The 14,398-nt window shown below is 42.6% G+C and overlaps 2 protein-coding genes and 1 long non-coding RNA gene across 3 annotated transcripts in view; 2 read left to right on the top strand and 1 right to left on the bottom strand.

Annotated features, from left to right (window-relative positions):
• Positions 1-14,398, bottom strand: part of LOC306926787 — a 51,494-nt gene that overhangs the window by 34,298 nt on the left and 2,798 nt on the right. The window lies entirely within an intron of this gene.
• LOC306927119 (nuclear factor 7, ovary-like) lies at positions 972-2,696 on the top strand. Its single transcript, XM_079506782.1, has one exon. It carries the CDS (start codon positions 1,132-1,134, stop codon positions 2,533-2,535), a length of 1,404 nt encoding a protein of 467 aa, XP_079362908.1. The 5' UTR covers positions 972-1,131; the 3' UTR covers positions 2,536-2,696.
• Positions 8,743-13,904, top strand: LOC306927248 (alpha-2-HS-glycoprotein-like; the record flags this gene model as incomplete). The annotated part of the gene is made up of 7 exons (XM_079506958.1): positions 8,743-8,940; positions 9,437-9,547; positions 9,634-9,721; positions 10,725-10,894; positions 11,572-11,688; positions 12,406-12,483; positions 13,617-13,904. 7 exons carry the CDS (start codon positions 8,743-8,745, stop codon positions 13,902-13,904), a joined length of 1,050 nt encoding a protein of 349 aa, XP_079363084.1.

Genomic DNA, 14,398 nt, shown 5'->3' with positions numbered 1-14,398 from the left:
CTGAGTTAATACATTAATATGGATGTAGCCTACTGATATGAATGAAAAGGAAAATGAATAATTTGTCTGTGGAAATGTGAGAAGGTTAAATCCATGAGGGAGTGTGTTTAAAAATAGAGATGTTAAAATGTTATGATTGTTATGGCTAAGAGTTATACTGAATATACTACTACTACTAGTTATACTACTTAAGAATGTTTGGGGAATCTTTAATGAGGTTTATATTTGTTTTTCTTTAATGTGGTTATTAATTAATGGATGGTAATGTATTATCTGAGGTGTCTGTTAAAAACACACACATCACACTCACAGCTAAACAGGAAGTAAGTGAATACTTCAGATGCTAGTTTGGAGACAACGTGGTGTTCTGTGCAAGTGTGCAGCAGAGTAAACAGTGTGCCCTTTTCTTCTGTTATTCAGAAATAAATCAAAATAATTAAATATGATACAGTTGCTGGTTTATTCCACGTCAGACCTGTAACACATGCTATATTATATAGCCTGCATCAGATGCATGTATTTTGTGTGCAAGGAAAGTGTTGCCTTTCCTTCCACACAAAATACATGCATTTGATGCATGCCACAACAACCCACTGTTGTCATGGCAACCAGGTGCAGACCAGTTTATTGTCGTCATTCAGCAACAATGCTCTTCACGACACCCCAAGACACTTAATTAGTTTTAACTCGCTTTTATAGGACACTTTACTCTTAAAGCCTTGTTTATGTGCCTATAAAGCCATCATATTAGTAGGCTGTCACTCGTCAGAAAAAGATCTACAAGCTCACAGATCGAGCTTGAGTCTTTTACTGTTGTTTTACAAGCGACAGACATTGTCCTCCTATATACACGATTTACCGGTTCACCAACTTTGTCCACAAACAAACACGCCTTGAGAATTCCCAAAAACGTGTGTGTGTGTGTGTGTGTGTGTGTGTCCACAGCTACAGGAGGGAATACTGACCCAGACCACTGGAACAACCTGCTGCTGAATCGACTTTAACAACAGCTGACTGGACTTTAACTACAACCACGATTCACAGTGAAATTAAACTTCAGGCAACATTGTATATATTAGGGACTGGCTGATTTCCTGGCTTGAGTGTTCGTAGCTTCACTCAAAAGACAAAATGGCTTCCAAGGTGTCTTTCTCGGAAGAGGATTTTTCCTGTCCTGTGTGTCACGACATCTTTAAAGATCCCGTCATCCTGTCGTGTAGCCACAGCTTCTGCAAAGACTGCCTGCAGGAATGGTGGCGAGAGAAGGAAATAAAGGAGTGTCCCGTTTGTAAGAAGAGACATTCAGTGGATCCACCCAGAAACCTGGCTCTGAAGAACCTGTGTGAGACCTTCGTACACGAGAGCCAGCAGAGAGCGTCAACAGGGTCTGATGTTGAGGATCTCTGTGGTCTGCACACTGAGAAACTCAAACTGTTCTGTCTGGAATGTCACGAGGCAGTGTGCGTCGTGTGTCGAGATTCTAAAAAACACGCCAACCACCGTTTCAGTCCCATCGATGAAGCCGCAGTGGATCACAAGAAGGAGGTCCAGAAATCACTGAAGCCTTTACGGGAGAAGCTGGAAGTCTTCAATAAAGTGAAAACAAACTGTGACCAAACAGCAGAACACCTTAAGGCCCAGGCCCGGCACACAGAGACGCAGATGAAGGACCAGTTTAAGAAGATGCATCAGTTTCTAGAAGAGGAAGAGAAGAACAGGATTGCTGAACTGAGGGAGGAAGAGCAGCAGAAGAGCCAGAGGATGAAGGAGAAGATTGAGGGTCTGAACAGAGACATATCAACCGTTTCAAACAACATCATTGCCACAGAGGAGCAGCTGAAAGCAGAACACGTCTCATTCCTGCAGAACTACAAGACCACGATGCAGAGAGTCCAGCTCACACTGCCGGTGCCGGACCCACAGCCGGTCTCGGGAGCACTGATAGACGTGGCCAAACACCTGGGCAACCTGACCTTCAGAGTCTGGAATAAGATGAAGGACATCGTCTCCTACACTCCAGTCATCCTGGACCCCAACACGGCCCATCCAGTATACACCCTGTCTGAGGATCTGACCAGCGTGAGACGTGGAGAGGAACGGCTGATTCCTGACAACCCAGAGAGGTTTGAACAAGGTAGATTAGTCGTGGGTTCTGAGGGCTTTAACTCAGGGACTCACAGCTGGGATGTCGAGGTTGGAGACAATACAGACTGGGGACTGGGTGTGTTAGCAGAATCTTACCAGAGGAAGGGAGACGGAAAGGGGCAAGACAACGGCATACAACTTTATAAAGGTGAATACAGAGCATACGGACAACTAGGGCAAGTCCTCTCATTGAAGCAGAAACCTCAGAGGATCAGAGTGCAGCTGGACTGGAACAGAGGAAAGCTGTCATTCTCTGATCCTGATACCAACACACACATACACACCTTCACAGACACTTTCACAGAAACACTATTTCCAAGGATTTGGACTATGCAGCCCAACATGCCTCTTAGGATGTTACCAGGGAAGGTCAGTGTAACTGTGGAGTAACGTAGTTACAGGTGATGATGATGATGATGATGATGATTATAATAATGATGTGGATGATCAAACTATCAACACTATAACTATAACTAGGTAATATTATTCATTGATGGCTATAGAGGGGCGCTAGACCGTTCAATACATGGCTTTCCAAAATTATGTCATAGACCGGCTAAGTCTATGGACTTTAATGTTTGTTTGGGGCAGTAAATGACGATGTAAGACATCTGGCTGATATAAATACTGTCCTCGCTGTGCCCCTCACTTCACATGAGTGTGATTTGTACTATAAATTAAAACTAGAAAGACATTTGATACTTTTACTGTTGTACATATTCATCATAATATAGAATCACCACTGTGGATCACCAATGTAATTATTGTTTTATTTAGTGTGTAAACTGTGTATTGATGCATATTTACCTTTGATTTCTGTTAAATTATAGATCTGATAGATCTATAAATCTTATTTTAAAATCAAATAAACATCTATACCACACAACGTTGGTGTCCAGTTACATGATCACATTATATTGGTCCCTCGTTTAAGTAATTAAAAGTTATGACGTTTTATATGATGTTGATCACAGGCCAGTATGTTAAATATTACACATGTTTTATAGTCTATTTCTGCCTGAGGTTTCTTCCACTTAAAGCTGCACTATGTAACTATCCTCCTCTTCTACCCTGGATTTGAACCCTGGTGTCCTGCACAAGACAGTGCTGACATTTTGTACCATTGAGCTAATAGAGCCTGTCTGCTCGCTCAGGGGATACATTTAATCTTGACCTTCAGGTCAGAATTTGTGTCTAGCTGAGACACTCATGACCTTTGACAAAATTATCTAAATGTCTCAATGAAGAGCAGGGAGACAAAACGCTACCATCCCAGTTGCACATGTTACAGTTTTAACCCATTCTGAACGGGAACCCCTTTTGGTGTTCTAAGTATTATGTTAAACTTTAGCTATTGAAAAATAGCAGATCTACAAGCTCATAGCGCGGCACTGAGTGCCCTGGTTCCAGGGTCCCTGGAACAACATATTTTCATGGGGGTCGGCGGGCAATTACGTATATTCTGGGCGGGAACCCCTTTTGGTGTTGTAAGCATTATGTTATACTTTAGCTATTGAAAAATAGCAGATCTACAAGCTCAGTGCCGCGCTACGAGCTTGTAGATCTGCTATTTTTGTAATAATATATATTCTTTCAGAGCGAGCGTTTTTAACTCAAATCGTTGCTTCTGGGGGGTCCCTGGAACAACATATTTTCAGATGGGGGTTGGCGGCCAAATACGTATATTTTTGGGGGTACTTGACGTGAAAATGTTTCAGAACAACTGACATAGAAACATAAGGTTTTTCAGAGAACTGTCAGGATTTAGTAGACATTTGCAGAATCGTCCTCAGGTCTAATATAGCCTGCATCAGATGCATGTCTTTTGTGTGCAAGGAAAGTGTTTCCTCACAGCAAGGTTTCAATCTCATTTCGATCCTTTCTGTGTGGCCTTTGTGTGTTCTTCTCAAGTTCACGCAGGCTTCCTACGTGCTACAAAAACAGTGTAGCACCCACGCAGAGGCCACACAGAAATGATCCCAAATTGAGATGCAAACCGTGCTGGGAGGCAACACTGCTAACCAATAACCACTGAGTCACCGGCGACGACCCTTGATGTTTGAATAACAGCTTCCGACAAACAGCATGACATCGATGTGGGTTCAAATCGAACCTTTTCAAGAACGAAACATGCATTATTCTGAAATTGGTTACTTGTACGTCAGGGTCAAGAACATTAACCACAACTACAGATCATAGATGTTTTCCAATATAATTTTCATAATACAATTTTTTCCCCCCTGTCCATTTATTGTCCATTTCCCTCTCAATGTTAATAATATTATGTCCTACTGAATTCAACATTCAAATATTGATTGAAATTGCCTAGTTAATGATTAAGCATGGCAGCCAATGTATCCCAATTCCCGCTACCTGACCCAGTCCATTTTGATCAGCCAATTACTGACATTGAAACATTGTGAATAGACGCATAACTAGATATCAGTAGATGCAGGCTGATCAGCGAGTGCCCCCGACAGCACCCCCCCACGAAGTACAGTACAGTACTAGCACAGTACAGTACAGCACAATACAGTACTACGAAGAACAGTACAGTACAGTACAGTACAGTACAGTACAGTACAGTACAGTACAGTACAGTACAGTACAGTACAGTACAGTACAGTACAGTACAGTACCAACAGCACCACTCACTTCAGACGGGTCCGATTTTTGTGTTTGTGAGTTAGAGAGTAGTGACAATGGAATTTATTATGGACAGTAAGACATTTTCTTTTCTTTTTTTCTGCAGCGTTGTTTTTTTCTGGCACTTTCAAAAAACAGAGTTAATAATGACAGGGAAATATCCAATGCAAATATACAGGGGTCATCGTCATGCTGGCTTGTGGTGGACATTTTCGTCAAAATATATAATATTTTTTGCCACGGACATATGAAATGATCGGCCAATAATATTACCAGAACCATAAAGAGCTAGCCCTGAATGACCATAACAGGTCTGAAACATAAAGAGCTAGCCCTGAATGACCATAACAGGTCTGCAACATAAAGAGCTAGCCCTGAATGACCATAACAGGTCTGAAACATAAAGAGATAGCCCTGAATGACCATAACAGGTCTGAAACATAAAGAGCTAGCCCTGAATGACCATAACAGGTCTGCAACATAAAGAGCTAGCCCTGAATGACCATAACAGGTCTGAAACATAAAGAGATAGCCCTGAATGACCATAACAGGTCTGAAACATAAAGAGCTAGCCCTGAATGACCATAACAGGTCTGAAACATAAAGAGATCGCCCTGAATGACCATAACAGGTCTGAAACATAAAGAGATCGCCCTGAATGACCATAACAGGTCTGAAACATAAAGAGATAGCCCTGAATGACCATAACAGGTCTGAAACATAAAGAGCTAGCCCTGAATGACCATAACAGGTCTGAAACATAAAGAGCTAGCCCTGAATGACCATAACAGGTCTGCAACATAAAGAGCTAACCCTGAATGACCATAACAGGTCTGAAACATAAAGAGATAGCCCTGAATGACCATAACAGGTCTGAAACATAAAGAGCTAGCCCTGAATGACCATAACAGGTCTGAAACATAAAGAGCTAACCCTGAATGACCATAACAGGTCTGAACCATAAAGAGCTAGCCCTGAATGACCATAACAGGTCTGAAACATAAAGAGATAGCCCTGAATGACCATAACAGGTCTGAAACATAAAGAGATAGCCCTGAATGACCATAACAGGTCTGAAACATAAAGAGATAGCCCTGAATGACCATAACAGGTCTGAAACATAAAGAGCTAGCCCTGAATGACCATAACAGGTCAGAAACATAAAGAGATAGCCCTGAATGACCATAACAGGTCTGAAACATAAAGAGCTAACCCTGAATGACCATAACAGGTCTGAAACATAAAGAGCTAGCCCTGAATGACCATAACAGGTCTGAAACATAAAGAGCTAGCCCTGAATGACCATAACAGGTCTGAAACATAAAGAGCTAGCCCTGAATGACCATAACAGGTCTGAAACATAAAGAGATAGCCCTGAATGACCATAACAGGTCAGAAACATAAAGAGCTAGCCCTGAATGACCATAACAGGTCTGAAACATAAAGAGCTAGCCCTGAATGACCATAACAGGTCTGAAACATAAAGAGATAGCCCTGAATGACCATAACAGGTCTGAAACATAAAGAGATAGCCCTGAATGACCATAACAGGTCTGCAACATAAAGAGATAGCCCTGAATGACCATAACAGGTCAGAAACATAAAGAGCTAGCCCTGAATGACCATAACAGGTCAGAAACATAAAGAGCTAGCCCTGAATGACCATAACAGGTCAGAAACATAAAGAGATAGCCCTGAATGACCATAACAGGTCTGAAACATAAAGAGCTAGCCCTGAATGACCATAACAGGTCTGAAACATAAAGAGCTAGCCCTGAATGACCATAACAGGTCTGAAACATAAAGAGATAGCCCTGAATGACCATAACAGGTCATGATAATGACCCTGAATGACCATAACAGGTCTGCAACTTATTTGTGGTCCTTGCAAATAGAACATTTGAGAACCATTACTACTAGTGCCACAGTGTAGTAAATAAGTGTCATACATATTCTGAAGAAAACCTGGAGAATGTGATCAACCGATAATCACTTATAAACGGTGTGTAAAACATAAAATCTAAAAGTTGCCACGGGCAAGGCCAAGTCTTGCCACAGACACATTTGTCCGTGTACGGACATACTGATGACCCCTGCAAATATATTTACAAACTACTCCACTGGCCGGTTAAAGTCTCTGTTTGTACACACTGTGTGACGGCTGACCCCAGGAAGACTAGAGGCTCAGTCATGTGTCTCTAATGGGGATCCTTCAATAAACATAAACATAAAGCTGTCACTGTACTTATTTTGAGGTACCTTTACTGGAGCGTTTCTAATTTGCAATACTTTGACTTCTACTCCACTACAGGCAAATATTGTACTTTTTACTCCACTACAATTATTTGAAAACTTTAGTTAATAGTTACTTTGTAGATTGACGCGTATGCGTTACATAAACACACCATTTACCAGTACTTACTTACAAGACTTTTACATGCAACAGTGTTTTTACATTGCAGTATTGATACTTTGACTTAAGAAATTGAGTACTTTTTCCCCTCCACATGCCTATATATCCCTCCCTGGCATTTCTTTCTCACACACAGAGTGACTCATTATTGGTAAACCATAACACAACTAGAAAAAGTGCCCTTCTGGGCACAGGTCTCCACCAGGAGGATAGGACTGTGTGAGATGTTTGGCAAAATGTTTAGGAGTAATATAAACATGTTTGCCTTTGATGGCAATTGGATGACTTGAGGCATTTTGTTCCAAAAATGTGTTTTTCAAAAATCAACCTGTTGGTGGCGCTATAACAGGCCAATGTGAAAAGGGTGGGATATATTCCTCAGCCTAGTAAGAAAATGTGTGAAAGATTTCACGTAAATTGCATGCTGCGTTCATGATTTGAGGCTTTTGTTCAAAACGGGGCAATCTTGCAAACTGTGAAAGCCAATTATAGCCAATTAGGATGGAATATGAAATATCGGACAGATCCGACTTGAGCACATGACCATAGAGATACTGTGTAACGATTTGTGAGATTTTTGGACAGAATCTGGAGGAGTAATATCAAAAAATGTGTTTTACAAAAGTCGGCCTCCTGGTGGCGCTATAAAAGGCAGATGCGGAAAATGCCGGTCAGAGGTTTGTCCTTGGCCTCTAGGGAGTGTGCATGCAACGTTTCACGCAGATCGGTGCAGTTTTAGGTAAAAATGTGAAAAGCTGCCTCATGGTGGCGCTATAACAGGCCGTTCTGGAAAATGCGGGGCAGAGGTTCATGGTTGGCATCCAGGGAGTGTGTGTGCAAAGTTTGGCATCGACCGGGTTAACGGTGCCGGAGATTAGCTGTACACAGACGGACGGAAGGAAGGACGGACACACGGACGGACGGACACACACACGGACGGAGTGCAAAACAAACTCTCTCCCCATGCCTTCGGCCTGGTGGAGACAATGACAATGAAAGGTATTGACTCTACACAGCAGAAATTATTGTATTGATGCAATGTATATTGTTGTGTACAGTATGTAAGTAGCTGTGTATATGTATGTTTATATGCTTATTTATATGTATGCTTTATATATACAGTATATGAATATGTGTAGGTGAATGTATATATCTAAGGACAACATGAATGTATGCACTGTGCAGGTAGACAGATATCCATGAGCCTACAACACGTGCACTTAAATATGCAAATTATGGACTCCAGGGGTAGGGCCCGACAAGCCTATGGCTTCTCCCTAGCCCTTTTTCGGATATCGGACAGGACATAAGCAACGGACACTCAAAAGAAGTAAAAAAAATAAAAAATGGTAATAATAAAAGTGCTTTATGTATGAACTATGTCCACCATTCCTGAAAATAAAACTGAACTGAACTGAACTGAACTCCCTCCCTCCCCTGTCCTCCATCCTGTCCATCCTTAACCTCTGTGTTTATATAAATACACTAGCAGCAGTGCCCGCTGCCCAGTCCCGTGTGTCTGTCTGTCTGTCTGTGCCATGAAGCGACTGTTGCTGTTGGTAAGCACGCTGCTTGCAGCGCTGACATGCAGGGCTGCCCCAGCACTGGAGCCGGTGACCTGTGCAGACGGTCAGGGAAACGCGGCAGCGAGCCTGGCCATGCACACCATCAATGAGAAGCACCACCACGGCTACAAGTTCAAGCTCGACCAAATCAGCACAAGCGGAATGGAAACGGTACAGAGTGTGGCAGGGTGTGTGTGTGTGTGTGTGTGTGTGTGTGTGTGTGTGTGTGTGTGTGTGTGTGTGTGACTGTGTGTGTGTGACTGTGTGTGTGTGTGTGTGTGTGTGTGTGTGTGTGTGTGTGTTGAGGAACGTTGTGGGTGCACCGGGGGCCATGCTAAGGAGAGGTGGGGGACATTGACCTAAATTTGCCATGTGACAGATGTGAGATACAGCTACGGCAAATGGATGACATTGTTAGAATAATCGTAGAATATCGAGTGTAATGACATGTTAAAATACCATTTATACAGTAGTAGAATAATATAGCGTATAATTAGAGGAAAATTATATGTAGAGAAGACATTGCGACATACAGTACATATAAGATAGTAAGTGCTGCGATAGTAAGTCAACAGAATAAGGAGTGAAATATCCACAAATCTACTACATATCTTGTAATGACAATAATAAATGTGTATTGTGGGTGAATCGGTCTCTGTCTATGCAGGTTGAGGGAGGGTGTAACGTTGAGTTGACGCTGGATCTTCACGAGACAGAGTGTCACGTTGTCAACCCCAAACATTTTGAGGACTGCAACGCCAGAGACATGAGTGAAACGGTACATCATTTCTCAAGTGTTAGTCTGTGGAGAATGTGAAAGGTTTCTGTCAGCAAACTGACACCTATGACTCTTTTCCATCACAGTTGGTGACCGCAGGGTGTAATGTCTCTGTGACTATCAAAGACGGTGTCGCCAACGTCACTATGAAATACAGCTGTGAAACCAAACCAGGTGGGATATTCTCAACTGAAAGCTCACTTCAAAACTGCCTGGTGGCTTTTTGTGATTTGCACACAAACATTTCCACAGGGATTATCCAATTCATTGAACGCCAAGCGGTGCAAAGTGCAATTACATAATCAGTATGAAAGGACAATTACACCATATTTACAGTATTTATCCAAGAAAGGTTCCATCTAATTTCTAGCTCCTTTTCACGCACAACAACAATTGAAGTAACACAGCTTCATACCACTATTCTTTAAGAATAAAAACCCACAATGTGTAATTTCAGGAGAAAACACTGCTATGGGCAAGTACAGAGAAGCGGAGTACTTCTAGCATTACAGAGATGTTCATAATCACAGTAAAAAAAATACTAAACACTTACCTCTGCCTACTACAGTATACTGTATATTTGTATAACTTGATTCAAAGTGGTACTGTATAAAAGCATAAGCCTACATTACGTACATGAAATACATCCGGGAGGCCTCCCTATATCGGAGTATTTTGAGAGTAATGTACCGCAAAGAATGTTAGTGGGGGATTGCTCTTATTCATTCATTCCATTCACTCAAACCACAGCCGAGGGAGCCTCACTGAAGTATGGAGACTTTGAGTAAGATATGGACCTTTAAAGTCTAATGACAATTTCCTTTTTCTTCAAAAGGAATAGTAGATGTACTGGATACAGTGCACTGTATGCCATCAGAGGACTGCAAACCCTGTTTCATTTAAAATAATAATTCTTAACTGAATGGCCATTGTTTGACCACATTCCAGATCTAGAGGGAAGATATTTTGCAGCCACAAAGCCATCTTTTTATTGGTTTAAAGTCATAGAATTTATATCTCCTCCTCGGCAGTCACATGTTATCAGTCTCAATTATTTACACAGAGCCAAACATTCACACAAGACAAATGTACTGATAAAATATTTGTTGACTCAGTGTGTGTATGTGCGTGTGTGCGTGTGCGTGTGCGTGTGTGTGTGTGTGTGTGTACACTGTAGGAACGTCGAAAGAGGAATTAGTGAAGATATGTCCCGACTGCCCCAGCATGCTACCACTCAATGACGCAGAGGGTCTAAAGTCTGTGCGTAAAGGCGTTGCTCTCGTAAACCAGAACACCACCAATCCACGTTACTTCATTCTGATGGAAGTGGGACGAATGTCTTCAGGGGTACTGTCTTCAGTGGTTTACTGTTTGTACTTTGTTTTCTCGCTGTTGTTGTTTCTGTGTGGTAGCTATAGTGCATTTGTTTTTATTTACCTGTACAGCACTTTGTAAACCCTGAGTTGTGAAACGTGCTATATAAATAAAGTGGATTGGATTGGATTGGATACAAGCACACAAAACAGACACGCATACATTCATACACTGTACACATGTTTGACTCCAACCATCCAATAATAATTACACTATTGCAGTAACATCATACTGCGTCTGTCTCTGTGACACAGTAACGTCAAACTGAACGGTCATAATGTGCCACACGGTCTCTGTCTGTATAAGGTGTGTGCGCACATGTACTCCACACCAGCCTGACACTAAATGATGGTGCATTTTTTTTGGTGCATTTTTTATATAGCACCTTTATCCAAGGCGCTTTACATAGATCAGGACCAATTAGGGGTTCAGTGTCTTGCTCAAGGACACTTCGACACTAACTCTGGGGGAGCCCGGGTTCGAACTGGCAACCTTGCGATTACCACTCTACCCCTAAGCACCAGCCTGACACTAAAAACAACAAAAAAAGATCACTTCTCTGGGTCAACCATTATAAAAGCATGTTTAATTTGTATTGATGTAAATATGACACTCTACCTTTGTTTCCACTCCTCCTCTTCCCCTGCCAGTACATGATGTCAACAGGGATGAACACCTATGCTGAGTTTGCCCTCGTGGAGTCCCACTGCCCGATGCATACCAGGATAGTGATAGAGGCATGTGTGCCCCTCTGCCGGGACAGAGCTGTAAGTGCAATGCACCAGTGGTTCTCAAACTGTTTTCATTTAATTTCAAGGTCCGGTATTGCATTATATTATAGTATTACGGACGCCATAACTCTTGAGTGTACAAATGTAACCGCATGGACCCATAATAAGGGTCCATTTGGTTCTAATTGTATAAATGACTGCGAGTCATTTACTTGGGGATCGAGCCCCCTGACCACAATTTGGCCCCTTTTCCACCAGTTAAGTCAAGTCAAGAGTCCAGAGTGTTTCCCCTGAAATGTAATGTTTGTTTTGACGACTAAAACAAACATAAACAAACATTATGTTGTAATTGATGTTGTAAGATGATAAGAGCGCCCCTCACTTCACACAGGAGTGTTTTTTTATTTCCATTTCTGCTAAGCAGCAAGCTATAGATAGATGCATAGATGATTTATATTAGGATACATTTGCGCGACTGTAAAGACGAAACGGAAGTGGGGAGGAGGCCCCACTTCCACTTTAAATTTTACTCATGATAGAGCTTCCGTTGCTCCAGACTGTATGATGGAAGCATACAGTCTGGAGCTTCCGTTGCTCCAGACTGTATGATGGAAGCATACAGTCTGGCAGAGGCAACAGTCTGGCAACGTGAGACTACTGCAATACACAGACATATTGCACACTTAGACACAGGAGTCATGGTTTTGTGGAGAAGTCTAATATTTAATTCTCACTGTCACCTTTGTATTGCAGCGTCACGCCTTCTGCCAATCCAGTTACGCCATATCGACAGGAGAACTGTCGGTTGACTGTGAGTTCTATCCACCAGAGGTATGTGTACACCTCCACAAATTAATATGAAACTAAGTTTCATTAATATTGCTCTTCGGTAAAATGGTAAATGGTGCGTGCATTTACAGTATATACGGTAGCTCATTCATCCAAACATTCACACATCGAGGGCGGAGGAAACCATGGAAGGCACCAACCTGCACATCGGGAGCAATTAGGGGTTCAGAGTCTTGCTCAAGGACACTTCGACACTAACTCTGGGGGAGCCCAGGATCGAACTGGGAACCTCACGGTTCCCATCTGGCCGCTCTACCGCCCCACTCTACCCTGGGCCCTGAGTCACTGCCACCCATATAAAAAACGTCCTCTCCTCAGATCTGCCAGGTTCCTACATAGTACTTTGTATAGACAGGTGGTGCTCAACGGTCACCGATCTGTTATCTAAATGTCATACTGTCATACTGTCGTCCAAATTATGCATTTCAGCCTTTGAAGGGTTTTTCTCCACAACAGGAAAGAATATAGAATACTTAAACAAAGGCTTTCTACATTAGAAAACGAACAATATGGGGTTTGTAGCTGTTCTTGGGTTTATCATGCCCGACATGGCATGATACGCTGCAATCACGTTCCATGTTCCGGGCTAGTATCCTTCTTGGATTGGAGACTGGAGATGACGTCAGCTTTTTTTGTTATGCTGATTGGCTGAGGAGGTTTTCTGTCAATGCTGTAGTGTATAGTCCCATAACCAGTCCAGACTCCTCTCACTTTCTTGACGCCCGAAAAAGTGATCGAGCAAATCATAAAATTTACTCATTGGGAAATATTAAGGTCAGAGGTTTTTTGACGAATGACTGTTAGCTTCAGCTCCTGAAGAATTTCGTGGAAAACGACAGCACAGAACTGCCAAAACTGCTAAAAATGGCGGAACCCGTACAGACACTACAGAAACAATAAGAGATCTACGCCCTTCGGGCTTGACCCCTAATTATGTAACCGGAGGGTAGACATACCAAATGCGCATCGTCCTAGTTGTTGAAAATGTACGTAATTTGCCATAATTTTCTCCAAATACCACAACATTCTTTGTTGCTGCTACAGTATGCTAATATTCTGCTCAGAAAGACAGCACTTTAATTCCATTATGCTTTTTTCTTTCCAACTCTCATCAGAACACCACCGCCATGGACCTTGAACCCAAATGTGGACGGCCACACCGCAGACCCCCTCCCATGGCTCGTCCCGGACCACCTCCGTTTGACATTGAACAGCGTCCGGTTCCCCCACCACCCCATGCAGGCGGCCACCCACCACACCCACCACACGCTGGCGGACCGCCACACCACCAGGACCCCCGAGGATTCAACCCACACCGATTCAACCCACACGGGGGCCAACACATGACAGGCCCAGTCTGGTACCCATACCCTTACATCCATCCCATCGACTGTAGAAATTAATGTTTAAGACTCAAATTAGTGCAATTATTGTATATTGATCTGAGCCAACATGTGCTCACTCAGGGGAAAAAGAGTGTGAATACTGAGTGGGACTTGACTGAGCACATTCTGACAGGCAACACAAGCTTTTATTGCCCCTCACCAGATGGAGAAAGACACATTAATATGGTGTCACTTGAAATAGACATGTAAATTGTGGGATGTATATTAATAACGTATAGGCCTATGTATTCTTAAATCCTTGCAATTAACTAATGTGTTCCGGTAGCTCAAATGTGTATTGAGTAAGCAAGCCTATTGCATCATTTCTGGAAATAGTTTCACCTATTCTGTAATCTGAGCTAGAATCATAAGAAACGTTTGAGGCAGCAGCATCTCTTGCAGGAAGGGGGGTTTGCAGCAAGTCCTCATTCAAACTAACCTGACCCCGCCAGATGGGGGGGGGGGGGAACCCAGTGTACTCTCTGCTGCCCCATGTGGCGGAGTCAGGTTAC

This window comes from Electrona antarctica, assembly GCF_951216825.1.
Source record: "Electrona antarctica genome assembly, chromosome: 7".
NCBI lineage: Eukaryota > Metazoa > Chordata > Actinopteri > Myctophiformes > Myctophidae > Electrona > Electrona antarctica.
This window is presented reverse-complemented; position numbering and strand designations above follow the sequence as displayed.

Coding starts and splice junctions, on each gene's coding strand:
- LOC306927119 (XM_079506782.1), top strand. CDS start 1,132: ATGGCTTCCAAGGTGTCTTTCTCGGAAGAGGATTTTTCCTGTCCTGTG.